Source organism: Arvicola amphibius, chromosome 3 (genome assembly GCF_903992535.2).
Source record: "Arvicola amphibius chromosome 3, mArvAmp1.2, whole genome shotgun sequence".
Taxonomy (NCBI): Eukaryota; Metazoa; Chordata; class Mammalia; order Rodentia; family Cricetidae; genus Arvicola; species Arvicola amphibius.
The window spans coordinates 134,095,724-134,112,750 of NC_052049.1; the positions used below are offsets into that span (position 1 = coordinate 134,095,724).

General features: G+C 49.8%; 1 protein-coding gene across 1 annotated transcript; it reads left to right on the top strand.

Moving 5' to 3' along the window:
- Positions 1-7,106: 7,106 nt before the first annotated feature.
- Positions 7,107-14,834, top strand: Pif1 (PIF1 5'-to-3' DNA helicase). Its single transcript, XM_038323899.1, has 12 exons — positions 7,107-7,685; positions 8,450-8,582; positions 8,669-8,794; positions 8,873-9,026; positions 9,131-9,245; positions 9,367-9,473; positions 10,836-10,975; positions 11,249-11,355; positions 12,372-12,459; positions 12,558-12,703; positions 14,084-14,275; positions 14,476-14,834. Exons 1-12 carry the CDS (start codon positions 7,140-7,142, stop codon positions 14,542-14,544), a joined length of 1,923 nt encoding a protein of 640 aa, XP_038179827.1. The 5' UTR covers positions 7,107-7,139; the 3' UTR covers positions 14,545-14,834.
- The last annotated feature ends 2,193 nt before the right edge of the window (positions 14,835-17,027 follow it).

Below are 17,027 nucleotides of genomic sequence, written 5' to 3' on the forward strand. Positions count from 1 at the left end.
AGGGGCCGGGGAGGATCCTGGGAGGGGCTGGTCTTGAGCTCTCGGAATGGACGGAAGAACCCGGCGGAGCTGAAGTAGCAGGAAGAGGGCGGAGAGAGGTTTCCCGGACCCAGGCAGGGAGAGGGACTGGGAGGGGGTACAGACTGGGGATATGGGGGATACGGAGGGGGAGGGGGCTTCCGGCCCAGAGGCGGAGGAGAGGGATGAGGGATGCGGGCGGGGTGGGGCAGGGCGGAGGCGGGGCGGGGGCGCGGCTGGCAGAGCAAGCCTGGGAGGCGGTGGGTGGTTTATCCCTTTGAGGTTGCCTAACCGAGTGGGCCCCGGGTTGCGGGACTGGATCCAGCTGCCAGAGCAGTTCAGAAATGAGTGCACAAAGAGGTCCTTCCTCTTTCCTTATTTTTTTTTTTTTTGGAGTGGGGGTGGGAGGGTTTGAAACAGAGTTTCTCTGTGTAACAGTCCTGGCTGTCCAGGAACTCACTTTTTAGACCAGGCTGGCCTCGAACTCACAAAGATCAGCCGGCCTATGCTTCGCAAGTGCTGGGATTAAAGGCGTGCGCCTCTTCTTTCCTCTCCAAAGTCGGAGTAGTGGCAATGGTTTCTAGTCTGTGGAAACTTATGGGTGGGGCCCCGGCCATGAGCTTGGGGTTTATGACCAGAGTCGAGGGGTCTGCTTTTGCCTCTCTGAAAACCCAAACTCCCGTATCGCTTCTCCCTCGTTCCCTTGGTTCTCAAATTGTCTTCATCACCCTTCCTCCTTCCAGCCCTGAACTGACCACGTTGCTGGAGAGTGGGGAGAAGGGACCAGCAAGAAAGCCTTTCAATTCTGTCATGCACTTTCATTTTATATTGGGGAAACAGATATTGGGGAAACAGGCCTGGTGGGTGACTGCTACATCCTCCCGCCCGCCCGCCCGCACACACATACACACATGAGCGTTCCTGTTCAGGTGTGACCCATGCTACAGCACCCAGGATTTTGTGTGTAGGGGATGGATCAGTGGTGACCTCCTTTGACTCCAGCTGCCATAACCTCAGCTACGAGGCCAGTTGCTGAAGCTTCTCTTTCACTGCCCTCTGCTGGCCTTTGGGCTCCTGGGTCTTTTTCAGCTCTTCATGGAAGAGGGTGGAGCACACAGCCGCTCATTCCTAGGACTGGAGGGTGGAAAGGGTTAGTGAGATGATGTCTCATTGGTTAGAAGCACTTGCTGCTCTTCGAGCACTTGCTGCTCTTCCAGAGGACCCAGGTTTGATTCTTAGCACCCACATAGTGGCTCACAACTGTCTGTAACTCCAGTGCCAGGAAGATCTAAGACCCTCTTCTGGCCTCAGACACCTGCAGGTAAAACACTCCTACACATAAAATAATTTAATTTTTTTGAAGGACAAAGAAAACAATGCACCAGTACCCCAGTGTTGAATAACAGCTTCCTCCAAGATTGAAACATTCTGCCCTGCATGAAATTCCTTAAAGAGGAAGGTAAACAACTCAAAATCAAATCTCACTTGTGCCAGGCCTTTAATTCCAGCACTCGGGAGGCAGAGGCAGGTGGATCTCTGTGAGTTTGAGGCCAGTCTGGTCTACAGAGCTAGTTCCAGGACAGCCAGAGCCAGAGAAACCCATCTCCAAACAAACAAACAATACTGCTTGCTGCTACTTAGAGAATGGGTTGTTCTAAGAGTGGAAATTTGGACTCCAGGTAGCTGGGAGACTGTTGTTGTAATTCAGGGTAGAGGTGATGCCTTGAAACCACAGGATGAGGAGGAATGAGGATAGGAGGAAATTAATAGACTCTAAATACATTTTGGAAGGAGATCAAGTTTCAGTGGTAGGTGAGAAAGGCATCAAAGATAGGGTGTAGGTTTTCAACTGGAGCCCCAAATGTTAGTGCAATTTTAGTGGATGGAGGCAGGAGAAAAGCAGGTGTGTTCGGGGGCAGTGGAGAAGACTAAAAAGCTTTATTCTGGAGTGAGTTTGCCATGCCTATTGGCATTTTGCATCAAGATATATCAGAAAGCTGAGTGAAGATGGGAAAGCTCAGGTAAGATATTGGTAGTCGGGCTGGAGAGATGGCTCAGAGATTAAGAGTCCTGAGTTCAATTCCCAGCAACCACATGGTGGCTCATGGGGTCTGGTGCCTTCTTCTGGCCTGCAGGCATACACACAGACAGAATATTGTATAATAAATAAATAAATAAATAAGATATTGGTAGTCAGCAAATGAGAATTAAGTCATTAAATTAAAGAGACAGGGACAGAGGTGTGTATGGGAGAAGGGAGAAGGGGGCAACGAGGCAGAGGTTGTAGGGGAAGGGAGGGGGAGAAGCTGTACAAGGTGAGGTCCTACTCTCTTTGGGAATTGTGTTCATGTGTGTGGGTGTGGGGGGGTTGCTTTTGAAATTGGGTCTCACACCCTGGCCTAGCTTCTACCTCAGTGTCTGAAGGGCGATTAGGGAGGCGTGAGCCACTGTGCCTGGTTTGGGCTCTGGAAGCTACAAAAATCATAAAATTAATATTCTGTCCTCGTTCATCTTTTCTAATCACACTTTGCAAGCTTCGGATTTCAGAAGAGGGAAGGCAAAGACTTGGAGAGAAAGGATCCTAAGGTCTCGGAGGGGTGGGGCTCTCTTTAGGCTCACATGATACCTCCCTTTGCTGAAGTTACAGTTGTTTCTTTAGAGCAGACTGGGACCTTGCTGTGGGAGAGAACGGGTAAAACCTGGAAAGAGTTCTGCAAGAGGAAATTTTATAAGGGAGAAATCCCTCCCTTCAAGTGTGTGCCTCCAACCCTGGACTGGGGTTTACAAAAGGAAATTCAAAAGCAGCTTTGTGCCTCCCTCGAAACTGACCTCAGCCCTAGCAGCAAGTCGAGCCTCGCAGATGCGCATTGCAACCCAAAGCAGCAAAGAAGGAAGTTGGACCGCAGATGTGAGGGCTCCCTCTGGGTTCCGCCCCTCGCGTCCGTCAATCAAGACCTAAAAGACAGAACCGCCAAGCTAGGGCGGGCTGGAGGGCGGAATCTAAGGAGCGTTAATTCTCCACAGTGGCCAAATTGAGCTCTGGGGTTTCTTTTCCTACAAGGACTCGCTGTTGTTGCTTTTACAAAAACTTAGGTGGGAAAAATGTCTAACACGTTCAATTAATACCGAATAGTACCTAGAATATCCCAGAATTCCTTGCCCACGTGCTTATTTAAAAGACATTAAGAGCCGGGAGGTGGTGGCGCACGCCTTTAATCCCAGCACTCGGGAGGCAGAGGCAGGCGGATCTCTGTGAGTTCGAGGCCAGCCTGGGCTACAAGAGCTAGTTCCAGGACAGGCTCCAAAGCCACAGAGAAACCCTGTCTCGAAAAACAAAAAACAAAAAACAAAAACAAACAAACAAAAAAAAGACATTAAGATACAAGTCAGAAAACTTAGATGACTGGATTGGAGAAATGGTTTACAGAGGACCATTCCGAGCACCCACAAGGTGGCTCACAACCATCTGTAACTCTAGCTCCAGGCGGTCCAAAGCCCTCTTCTGACCTCAGCAGAGGGTACACATGGTACACATTCAGGCAAAACACACACAAACACACAAAATAAAATGAGTCAATCTAATAGTTAAAACAAACAAACAGCCAGGCTATGGTGGCACAAGCCTTTAATCACAACTCTCGGGCAGCAGAGGCAGGAGGATCTCTCTTGAGTTCAAGACTAGCCTGGTCTACAGAGTGAGTTCCAGGACAGCCAGGACTACACAGAGAAACCCTGCCTCAAAAACAACAACAGCAACACACACACACACACACACACACACACACCAAAGAAAACAAAATAGTGGTACTGTAGGTGTTTCTCAGTGGTAGAGCACTTGACCAGCGTGTGAGGCTCTGGCTTTTATCACTAACACACAGACAGACACACACACATAGTGTGTGTGTCTGTCTGTGTGTGTGTGTATATATGTGTATATATGTGTGTGTGTATATACATACACACAAAGTAAGCCCTCACCTGGGTGGTGATGGTGCACAACTTCAATCCCAGCGCTTGGAGGGCAGAGGCAGACAGAACTCTGTGAGTTTAAGGCCAGCCCAGATTAAAAAGTGAGTTCCAGGACAACCAGGGCTGTTACACAGAGAAATTCTGTCTCAAAAACAAAATTACAATTGTGGGGATAGGGGGATCAGAGGACAACTTAGGAGGGTTAGTTCTCTCCATCAACAATATGGGTCCCTGGGATCAGTTCAGGTTGTCAGGTTTGGTGGCAGGTGCCCTTACCTGATGAACCATCGCTTGTGCCCTACGTGGCCGGTGCCCTTACCTGATGGACCACCGCTTGTGCTCTACTGTAAAATTCTTTTAACCGGGCTGGAGAGATGGCTCAGAGGTTAAGAGCATTGCCTGCTCTTCCAAAGGTCCTGAGTTCAATTCCTGGCAACCACATGGTGGCTCACAACCATCTGTAATTAGGTCTGGTGTCCTCTTCTGGCCTGCAGGAATACATGCAGACAGAATATTGCATACATAATAAATAAATATTAAGAAAAAAATTCTTTTAACCTTTCTGCTTTGTATCTGCTTGAACATTTTCATAATAAAATATTCAAGTACCAGGGTCTGAGAATAAAAAATTGCAAATTTTTGTTTCAGTAGGTACAAAGTTTCTACATGAGAAGGTGAAAAAGTGTTTTAATTTTAAATATTTATTTAAATATATATATGTATATGAGTGTTTTACTTACATGCTTGTATGTGTACAGAGGATGTTAGATTCCATGGAACAGAAGGTTGTGAACCAATATGTAAATGCTGAGAACAAGTACTTTTAACCTCTGAGCCGTTTCTCCAGTTCTGATGAAAAGTTTTGAGGGTTGGAGAGATGACTCAATAGTAAAGGACACATGTTGGTTTTTTTTAATTTATTTATTATGTATATAGTGTTCTGGGATGTATGCCTACATGCCAGAAGAAGGCACCAAATCTTTTTTTTATTATTATGTATACAACATTCCTTATATGTATGCATGCATGCCAGAAGAGGGCACCAGATCTCATTATAGATGGCTGTGAACCACCATGTGGTTGCTGGGAATTGAACTCAGGACCTCTGGAAGAGCAGTTGGTGCTCTTAACCTCTGAGCCATCTCTCCAGCCCGAAGGCACCAAATCTTACTGTAGATGGTTGTGAGTCACCATGTGCCGGGAATTGAACTCTGAACCTCAGGAAGAGCAACTAGTAACCTTAACCTCCGAGTCATCTCTCCAGCCCCACATGTTGGTTTTGCATGGGACCTAGGTACAATTTCCAGATCTCATATGGTGGCTCCCAACCATCAGTTTCAAGGCATTCAACAGGTACCCAAGTGGTGCACATGCAGGCAAAACATTCATACACATAAAGAAGAAAAGGTTTTACATGTAGAATGTAACTCTGGTTGTACATGTTGCACCTCATAACTAGCTGGTCATGTGGTGGATGTATGGAGTCACATGTAGATGGATGCAGAAAGATTAGAAACCCAGTGTCATGTCCCTGCAAGTAGCAACTTTGAGAAGTTTGAGGTCAGCCTTGGATACAAGATATCCTGAAAGGGGGAGGGAGAGAGGGGGCAGTTTAGTCTGTAGTGGTTGTCATTATCTGTAAAATGAGGTGACTTGACTCACCTAGAAGATCCCTTCCAGCTATGTAATTTCAAACTTCAGTGAGGGAAAAATAATAATTAAAAGTAAGTTTTCAAAACTGGATTGTGTCAGGTGCCTGTAGTCACAGTTTCTTAGGGGCCTGAAGAAGGAGGATCCATTAAACTCTGGAATTCAAGACCAGCCTACACAATGTAGCAAGACCCCCAACTGAAAAAGATTAAATTCTCTGAGTGCAACAAGAGGAATAAGAATTCCCTGAAGACAAGGAGTCGCTGGCTACCCTCTGGACACCTGACACTGCTCTTAAAGGTCTTTATCCAAAAGAGATAAGTTTATAGAATAATTCTTAGGAGGGCAGAGAAGGGTGAAAAAAATTAGAAGACAGGGAAGCAGACTTGGCTGGCAAGTGAATGGCCTGCCCTGAAGACTACAATGGTTCTGTGGGTGGGATCAGAGTGTGCAAAGGACGAGGGAGATTTTCCTTAAGGCAAGGCACAGTCAGGTGTGGGGGTTCAAGAACAGGACAGTGTTAATAGAAAGTTTCTCAAATCTTCAGAGCCGCTTTGGGTGACAGTACGCCTCGCGCGGCGCAGCCGCAGTCACTTTCCTACCAAACCACGCCCACTCGTGTAACTGAAAGGCACGCTCCTCGGACAAGATAAGCCTCTTGCTGGGGACTGTACTACTCCTGAGCACAAAGAGTCAAAGCCCAGGAAAGGCCCGCCCGTGGCCACGCCCCCATCCCTGATTGGCTAGAGAATTTAAAGACCAGGCCGGCGATAGGGTGATTTTTCTATTTCTAGTATTTGAATGTTGTTAGTGCTGTAGCTTTGCTACCGGCCGGTTCTGATCGTCTTTTTCCCTTCGAAAGCAACAAGTGAATTGGATCCCTGAGATAGGAGGCAAAGAACGTGATTATTTTAGGGATTCCCGCCGGGAAAGGTACAGATAAATGGGTCGGACGGGGAGACAATGGATTGCTGGGTCCGGAGGTTTCATACATTCCCTAGCTAAGAATTCTTCCTTTCCAAAGCACGGGAATCATACTGACCCTGATACCTACTAATTGGTATATGAAGGGAATGTGCCTGTCTCAGCCAGTTTCCTTCCCATCGCCCAATGTGTGATTGCTCTGCTTCCTTTACGAAGGGCCGGCAGTGACCTGCGTAGGACTCTTCAAACAGGCTTCCTTTCTGAGCAGGAATCACTTTCTGATGTGGTCATTGCAGGATAACTGAGGCTCGCCAGCCCTACGTGCATTTGATTTGTACCTTCCACTGCCCCCGAGAACTGCAGCAGAGGACATTTCTAGAGTATTTTCGCCTCACTCCAGAGTGCTTGTAGTATCTTGGTGGCTCCTTCTGTTACCAGTAACAACCTCTTCTCTCTAAATGTTCTGGACAGGTTTTTTGTTTTTGTTTTTCAAGTTACAGCGTCCATACCACCTATAACATCCCGATTTTCCGTTACTTCTGTGCTCAGGTCTCTGCAAGCCTACAGAGGCAGTGGAGATGCTTTCTAGCACCCAGGCGGCCACAGGTGAATGTGACGACGCGGAGCTGCGGTGCCGGGTGGCCGTGGAGGAGCTGAGTCCTGGAGGGCAGCCTCGCAAGCGCCAGGCCCTGCGCACTGCCGAGCTGAGCCTAGGCCGAAACGAACGCCGAGAGTTAATGCTGCGACTGCAGGCTCCGGGACCTGCGGGGCGGCCACGCTGCTTCCCGCTGCGGGCCGTGCGCCTCTTCACCCGCTTCGCTGCAGCCGGGCGCAGCACGCTGAGGCTCCCCGCCGATGGCGCCCCCAGCGCTGGTTCAGTGCAGCTGCTGCTCTCCGACTGTCCTCCGCAGCGCTTGCGCCGCTTCCTGCGCACGCTGCGCCTGAAGCTGGCGGCGGCCCCGGGACCAGGACCTGCCTCTGCCCGCGCGCAACTGCTCGGCCCGCGGCCCCGAGACTTTGTCACCATCAGTCCAGTGCAACCGGATGAACTGCGGCGTGCTGTGGCCAACCGGGCTCCAGATTCCGCGCTGGAGAAGCGGCCAACGGAATCAAAGCCTAGTACGGTGAGGACCAGAAAGGGAGTCGGTGTGCTACTGTTGAGATAGAAGAGACCCAGGAGGCCTAAAGTTGGGGAAAGATGGTCTATTAAGGGGACTGCTGGTGATCTGAAATGCCAGTCGTACAACATCTGAGTATGATGACAGGGACGTGGAAATTGTCCATGCTTCCCCGCCAGTAATTCCCGAGATTGGGATAAATTGAGAACTGGAAACTGTGGTCCAGGACACATTCAAAGAGAAAGCTTCAAGCCGGGCGGTGGTGGCGCAAGCCTTTAATCCCAGCACTCGGGAGGCAGAGGCAGGCAGATCTCTTGAGTTCAAGGCCAGCCTGGGCTACAAGAGCTAGTTCCAGGACAGGCTCTAGAAACTACAGGGAACCCTGTCTCGAAAAACAAAAACAAAAAAAAAAAAAAAGAGAAAGCTTCAGAGAAGACTAGGCAAGGAAATTTAAGGAGGAAAAATGGGTATTACAGCCTCCAGAGAGAGGAACTTTCAGAGAATAGAACAGATAATAGTCCAGTCGCCATCAGGCGGGTCTGACAGAGCTTATAGATTCGATCAGAGATGCCACTCTAAGATGCCTGGCACTGAACTGGCGAAAAGCCAGAGGTGGAGGCTATTATTTGTTGGGACGAACTTCAGACGAACCAGACCTGCTCAAAAGTTCCAAGTGAAGTTAACAGCAAGGCAAAGGGCTGTCCTGCAATATAATGCGTATAGACAAAGCAGCATGGCAGGAGGTTCTGAGAGAGCCCTATTCCTCCCAGGAAGCTCCAAGGTGGCCCCTGCCTGTGAAGAAGCTCAGCATGCACCCCAACAAGCCGAAGCTTTCTGAGGAGCAGACTGCTGTGCTGAGGATGGTCCTGAAAGGCCAGAGCATCTTCTTCACTGGGAGTGCAGGTAACTGAGACAGAATGGGTGGAGGTGGGGAGCAGCTCTAGGGTGGCAGGGAGCAGCAGCCAACCCTGACTCTGCCTACTGCCCAGGGACAGGAAAGTCCTATTTGCTGAAGCACATCCTGGGCTCCCTGCCCCCTACTGGCACAGTGGCCACTGCCAGCACTGGGGTGGCAGCCTGCCACATCGGGGGCACCACCCTGCATGCCTTTGCAGGTAAGTGCGAGCCTATGGGAAAGGAGGGAGAGATCAAAGGGCTGGGGTTTCAGCAAAGACTGAGAGTGTCCCTCGTAGGCATCGGCTCAGGCCAGGCTCCCCTGGACCAGTGTGTGACCCTGGCTAATCGGCCAGGTGTGCGGCAGGGCTGGCTGAACTGCCAACGGTTGGTCATTGATGAGATCTCCATGGTAGAGGCAGACCTGTTTGACAAGTTGGAAGCTGTGGCCAGGTCAGTATGGACAGCAAGGGCAGTCTCTGGAGTTTGAATCTGGTGATGGTCCCAAGGAGCCTGCCCACCCAACCTCTCTAAGAGCACTCTCTGCTCCTATCCAGAGCTGTCCGGCAACAGAAGAAACCATTTGGAGGGATCCAGCTCATCATCTGTGGGGATTTCCTACAGCTGCCACCAGTGACCAAAGGCTCCCAGCACCCTCGATTCTGCTTCCAGGTACTGCTCACACCCTGGCCCCTGACCTGTGCTTTCGGGGGAGTGACAACCTGACTCTGACCCTATGCTTCTGGGGGAGTCTTCTCTGATCTGTGGCTTAACCTCTCCCCTTCCCCACTAGGCCAAGAGCTGGAGGAGGTGTGTGCCAGTGACTCTGGAGCTTACTGAGGTGTGGAGACAGGCAGATCAGACCTTCATCTCTCTGCTGCAAGCTGTGAGGCTGGGCAGGTGGGTACTGGGAAAGGGGCCGTGGGTTGAGGATGCGAGGATGGGTCTATATTGTTTGCTTGGGGGTGGCAGGCCTCACGCAGCCTAGACTGGGTTAGAAGTGGCTGTGCGGCCAAGGATGACCTTGAACTACTGATCCTCTTGCCTCCACCCCCTCAGTCCTAGAATTTACAGGCTGTGGTAACCACACCTGGTCCAGGGAAGTGGGAGAGATGCTTCTCCTCAGGAGCATGCAGTATATACAGGAAAATAAGATTTGGATAGGACACTGGACAACTTAGAATGAAATCTAGTCAAGAATGTTATGGTACTGGGCCATAACACACAGGCTGAGGTACTATAGTGAGTTTGAGGCCAACCTGGACTGTTTAGGGGGACACTACCTCAAAAACAAAACAAACTAAGCCAAATCAAACAACAAACCTACCACCTATACCATAGCTCACATAGAAGCATAGGCTAGCAGGTTGGGGAGATGGTTCAGTCTGTTAAGTGCTTGCTACACAAGCATGTGCACCTGAGTTTGGAATCCGAATCCCCAGTGCCCATGTAAAAAGCTGAGGGTTGACAGCATACACCTATAAATCCTTGTGCTGGGGAGGTCAGACAGGAGAATTCTTGACCTGGTGAGTAAGCTTCAGACTGAGTGAGAGACCTGTAAGCAATAAAAAAGATAAAAAAGTGCTAGGCATAATGGCACGGGCCTTTAATCCCAGTACTCTGGAGACAGAGGTAGGCCTCTGTGATCTTGAGGCCGTCCTGGTCTACAAAGTGAGTTCCAGGACAGAGAGAGCTAAACAATGAGACCCCGGCTCTGGGGGGTAAAAAAAAAAAAAAGGCTAAAAGTAAAACATTTACTTCCAGCCTGTGAAATGTGAGCACTCTTCTACACACACACACGCACAGGAGGAAAAAAAAAGAAAAAATACTCAGGCTAGCTATTTCAGCCAAGGCAGTAGGCAAGTGGCTAGAAGATTGTACCCTAAAGGTCAGTCTGATGATAGGAGAGACAGTATTACAGGGTGTCAACACCAGTGTCTTGTTCCAGGCCTGCAAACCTCTGGCCCGAGCTCACTCATGATAATCATGCTTCTTCAGGAGCCCTGTGGGTCCAGAGGTGGCCGATTCCTCTCGGGGCACACACAGGAATAGCTCCACCTGCATTCAGAGTCCAGCATCCCTCTTCCCATGCCCACAGTCCACATCTGAGGGACAAGTAGACGTGCTGGGGGTCGGGTAGCAGCAGATCCTGTCCTGGTGCCCTTTTAGGGTTCCAAGGCTTTGCCTGTGCAGCAGACCATTCTGCCCCCACCTTTTCTGGTGTCCAGGGGGATCTCTGGTCTGACAGTGCAGCCCCCACAGATGTTCAGATGAAGTGACCCGCCAGCTCAGGGCCACAGCTGCCCATAAGGTGGGAAGAGATGGAATTGTAGCCACGAGACTCTGCACCCACCAGGATGACGTGGCCCTCACCAATGAGAGGCGGCTAAAGGAGCTTCCAGGTAAACAGAACGCTTGGGCCTGGCGAAACCAACTGGGAGGGCCATCAGAACAGGTGTGACACCCTTCCCCCCCACATCCCCAGAAAACTGGGCCCAAGCTCTATGTACATTTACAGACAGAACTATGACCCAAATGCCGTGATGAGCTGATTCCAAGGTCGCAACTGAGCTGTCCCCAGCCCATCCCTACAACTGTCTTGATCTAATACATTTTTGTAAGCTGAGTCACAAGTCAATACTATATAACCCGTTTCCCCAATTCTCCTTTTTCAGGTGAGGTACACAGCTTTGAGGCTATAGACAGTGACCCTGAGCTATCCCGGACCCTGGATGCACAGTGTCCCGTTAGCCGTGTCCTTCAGTTAAAGCTGGGGGCTCAGGTGAGTAGGAAGCGGTGGTGGAGGCTGGATCTCTGATTATTAAGGTTCTAGCAAGGCCCTTGACAGTGATGGACCCACTGTGACCACTTTCCCCCACTTCTGTCTTCAGCCTTCGCCTTTTCTCTTCAACATCAAGAGCCCTGTTGGGCAATGCCACTTTGGGCAAGTCTCTTTTCCTTAGTGAGTTCAGTTTCCAGGTAAAATGTCTGCCCCATGATGGTCTACAGTAGTCTACCTCACAGATGGGCAGGTTCTGACTCCTCCTTTATGGGATGGACAAGAATGGTAAAATTTCCTCAGCGTCCATTGGGCACCCATAGGGAAATGCAAGCATTATGGCTGAAAGAGGTGGCAGGAGCTAGTATCATTCCTCAAGATTTGTGGTCTTCTTAGCAGACATAATCCCTCTTTTTTTTTTTTTTTTTTTTTTTTTTTAAACAGGAAAACCAAGTAGCCAAGCTGGCCTGGAACTTGTTAAAGTTGACCAGGCTGGCCTTGAACTTATAGAGATCCGCCTGTTTCTGTTTCCTGAGTGCTGTCTTAAAGGCGTGCGCCACCACACCCAGTCGGACCTAGTTCTTCTTAAAGTCCTGTGATACAGATGACTCTCCTTGCTTTACCACACCTTCTTTCCAGGAGATCTGATGAAGTCTAAACCCCTCTGACACAGATAAGGTCACAATAGTTCTAGGAAAATAGGCAGCTTGTCCGAGAGGTCACAGTCAGTTAGGGTTACACTAAGAATTGGGACTCAGCCGGGTGGTGGCGCACGTCTTTAATCCCAGCACTCAGGAGGCAGAGGCAGATGGATCTCTGTGAGTTCGAGCCAGCCTGGTCTACAGAGCAAGTGCCAGGACAGGCTAAAAGCTATAGAGAAACCCTGACTCAAAAAAAAAAAAAAAGAATTGGGATTCAACTCAGTAATAAGCCCCACTTTCTCTCTGAACCCTAACCATCAAAGAGGAGGTCAGGCACAGGGAGGCTCCCTCTCCATCCCTGCACCTCTTCCTCCACAGGTCATGCTGGTGAAGAACTTGTCAGTGTCTCGGGGCCTGGTGAATGGAGCCCGGGGAGTGGTAGTGGGGTTTGAGTCAGAAGGAAGAGGTCAGTGATGATGGAGGGATGTACTGCTTGGCTTTATTTCACGGCAGGACAGACCCCATAGGGTGGCTGTCTCCATGCCTTCTCCATGTCTTCCTCAGGGCTTCCCCAGGTACGGTTCCTGTGTGGAGTCACTGAGGTCATCCGCACTGACCGCTGGACAGTACAGGTCACTGGGGGTCAGTTCCTCAGCCGGCAGCAGCTTCCCTTACAGCTGGCCTGGGCAATGTCCATCCACAAAAGCCAGGTGACTTACCCAGTGCAGGGGTGGGCAAAATAGAGCAGAGAGTGGGCGGGTAATGCTGGGACATTCTGGAATATGTCTTAAAGATTTTAGGGGGACTGAATAGCCCTTGGATGGAATGTTCCAGTTCAGAAGCAAAATAAATCTACCAATCTTCCTTCCTTTTCTCTTCTTTCTGTGGGGTCTCACATAGCCTAGGGTAGCCTCAAACTCATTATGTAACTGTAGAGGACCTTGAACTTCTGATCCTCCTCCCTCAGCCTCCTGAAAGCTGGTTTTACAAGTATGCACCCCGCCATGCCTACTTTATGTGGGTGCTGGGGATGGAGCCCAGGCCTTCACGCCTATCAGGCATGACATCAGCCGAGTCACACCCCCAGCCCTAAACTTCTCTTTAGTGCACTTCTTAGTTTACATTCTTCTCCCCCTTTCTAGGCACTTGGCTGCCACTTCCTGTCCAGGACTAGAGTATGTTAATCCCCATAGCAACCATATGAAACGCAGGTACAACTAGTAATGGTTAGTGTTACACAAGGTAGAAAACCGAGGTGCTACAGAATCCTGTCCGGCCACACCGTTAGTGGAGAGACCGAGGTTAGCTTGGTTCAGATTTAGCTCTGCACCTCTTTGTAATTGGAGGCGGAGGGTTTTTTTTGTCCTGAGCACCCAGTCCCAAATAAACACACAAAAGCTTATATTACAGAATGCTTGGCCAATAGCTCAGACTCATTACTAACTAGTTCTTAACATTTATTAATCTATGTATTGCCACATGTTTGGCGGCTTTACCGGTCTTCTACCATCTTGCTTTTTTTTTTAAAAAAAAATTATTTATTATGTATACAATATTCTGTGTGTCTGCTTGCAGGCCAGAAGAGGGCATCAGATCTCAGTTCAGATGGTTGTAAGCCACCATGTGGTTGCTGGGAATTGAACTCAGGACCTTTGGAAGTGCAGGCAATGCTCTTAACCGCTGAGCCATCTCTCCAGCCCCTAACATCTTGCTTTTTGGGGCAGCTCACTGGTATCTCTCCTTGCCTCTGCGCTCCTTCCTCTCTCTATTTTCAGTTTGGCTTCCTTCCCCCCCCACCACCCGAAGCCTTATTCTGCCTTGCTATAGGCCAAATAGGCTTTAGTATCAACCAGTGAGGGAATACATATTCACAGCCTACTGAAGGATTATCCCACGGCATCTGTTTGACCATCCCAGAGCTCTTTCTCTCACCCTGTCCCTCACGCTTACCCTGGATTCCTGTCCCCTGCTTCCCCACCCACCCTGTACTCAGCTCTCCCTTGTTTGTGACCCTGGATGGGTTGATAAAAACCATCCGAATGCAATAGACTTCAGGCTAGATTGGCTTTAATGGTTGCTTCGTCACCCAGGGCATGTCTCTGGACTGTGTGGAGATCTCTCTGGGCCGCGTGTTTGCCAGCGGTCAAGCCTACGTGGCCCTCTCGCGGGCCCGCAGCCTACAGGGCCTGCGCGTGCTAGACTTTGACCCCACGGTGGTTCGCTGTGACTCCCGAGTGCTGCACTTCTATGCCACCCTGCGGCAGGGCAGGGGCCTCAGTCTGGTAAGGAGTCAGCTGAAGGTGGACCTTCTGGGTGTGGGCAGACATGGACAAAGGGAAGGCCTAGTAGGCAGACCCCTAGCGCAGCAAATCTTTCTGTTGACTCCTTCGGGGTGGAGGCAGAAGGAAAAAGGCGTTGGCCCTCAGGCTGTGGCCCTGGGGATGGGCACAAGCCTGTGACTGACTTTCTGGTTCTGAACCAGGAGTCCCAAGATGATGAGGAGGCAAACTCAGATCTGGAGAACATGAACCCAAACCTCCGACTCAGCTGAAAGAGAAGACAGTGAACTACCCAACTTCCGGCTTCCTCCTGGGTCGAGGCCGTAGGGAATAACTGGGGGAGGGGCCTGTGTTTCTTCCCTCATTCCGCCTTCTGGGAGGGGGGACAGGACAAGGTTTCCGACCTATTTACCAGCTTTGTTTCCGAGTCACCCCTTCCCCTGGAGAAACTACTGCCAGGGCCAGAAGTTGGAAATGGCGACTGTTACAGAGGACAAAGCTCTCTGCAAGGGCTGGACACAGCCACAGAGTTCTGGGCTGCAGACTGGAGAGGCAGTGCAGACCCCACAGGCAGGGCCTGTCTTACTACATTACATTTATTTATTTATTTAGCATACCTGTGACGATCAGAGGACAACTTGAAGGAGTTTGTTTTCTCTTTCCCCATGTGGTCCTGGGGGTTGAATTCAGGTCATGGGCCTTGGTGGCAGGCTCTTTTATCTCGTGAACAACCTTGCCAACCCTGGGGGTGGGGTTTGTTTTCATTTTCTTTGTGTTGTTATAAATACATAAGGCTGGGTACTTTATGAAGAAAATGGTTTACTTAGCTCACAGTTCTAGAAGATTAAGAGCAATGTCTAGCTATGCTGGGCTTCCCAGCAGCTGGTTCTATACAGCAGGGGCACATGCAGGCATGATCATACAGAGACAAGCAGCAGAAGACAGCAATTCTGTGGAATGGCATTAATCCATTCCTGAGGGCGGGACCCCTTGCTTTATTACCTTCCGTGCACTCCATCTCTTAAGAGTTACGTCATCCTGACACTGCTGCACTGGGGACCAAGGTTCCAGCACAGAAACCCATTAAGGAAAACCGTCCAGACCATGGCAGGAGTCTAGAGGGGATAGAGACCAGACGCAAACCCAAGATAGAAGTTTAATTACCTTCGCAGCTGAACTCAGCCTCACACAGGTCCGAGTAAACACCTTCTGAGCCTGTGTTGTTTTTAGGGGTTTTAGTGCTGAAGGCCCTGAAATGGATGTTCTCAGATTGTATTTATTTAAACCAAATAAACCTGTGAATTGTGTAACTGTGTGTCCTGCCTGGTTTCTCTCCCTCACTGAGGGAGTGCACAGAGAGCAACGTGGTGTGACGTCTCTGAGGTTTTGTTCATAGTAACTGTCATCTGAAAAACGGAGTTATCTGAAGGTGGTGACAAACAGTGGACCAACAAGGTGCATAACGGTCATCCAAAAGCTAAGACAAAGACACCCTAGAGAATTTCTGAGTTCGGGCTCTCCCTGAGACTCTGGCTTTGACAGTCTGATCAGGAAAGAGCCATCAACAAACTACCTTCAGTTTATCAGAAAGCACGATAGAGGGGCTGGCTGGAGACAGCTTGCTGGTTAGTAGCCTATTAATGCTCTTGCAGAGGATTGCATTTTGAGTGTATCAGGTTATAGTTATAGCCACCTGTATCTCCAGCCTTGGGGTGCCAGTAAGGCAGGAGGTGTCGGGGGCCCCCTGAAGCTGGAGTTTACAGGTGGTTGACTTGGAGGCTGGGAATAGAACTGGGGTGTCTCTGTGATAGCAGTATACTCTTTTTTTTTTTTTTTTTTTTTTTTTGGTTTTTCGAGACAGGGTTTCTCTGTGGCTTTGGAGCCTGTCCTGGAACTAGCTCTTGTAGACCAGGCTGGTCTCGAACTCACAGAGATCCGCCTGCCTCTGCCTCCCGAGTGCTGGGATTAAAGGCGTGCGCCACCACCGCCCGGCCAGCAGTATACTCTTAAACACTGAGTTATCTCTCTAGCCCTTAAAGAGATGCTTGCTTACTTCCCAGAAGACATCTGCTTAAGGACGTCTCTTCCCTGAGACCATCTGGGTGCCTGGAAGTCCTCTCCTTAGCAGTCTCCTTGTGAAGATGCTCCTGGAAGGCCTGGACCACGAAGGCAGGCGTGTTCCCTGAAGGGCTGCTGATATTTCTGCCCCTGAGGAGGTTTACGATAAACCTAGCAGTTCTTTTTTTTTGGGGGGGGGGGATCTAATTTAATCTCTCCTGGAATGTGTATCCCTGAGGGGAATAGTGAAACCTCACCTCAGTCAGGAGTCAAGAGACTCTCCACACTGAGGATGACACGGATTCGGCCACATCAACCAGGGCTTCGTTGTGGCTACTGACATCTGCAATGACCAGCATCCACAAGCAACAATGACATCTGAGGAGTGAAGAGGGGCAGCCTATCCAGGTGTCTCACACCCCGGTGATCCTGTCACCTTCCTGGGCGCTCCCAGGGGACTCTCTCCCCAATCTCAAGGACCCACCTTTCTTTTTCCCACAGCATCATCTCAAGGGACAGGATCTAGAAAGTGAATTCAATCAAGACTCCTTAGGCAGGTTCAGGATTTTATTTTTATTTATTTCTTTTTAAAGAAATGAAATATATTTTGTATGTCTATAGGCCAGATCTCATTACAGATGGCTGTGAACCACCATGTGGTTGCTGGGAATTGAACTCAGAACCTCTGGAAGAGCAG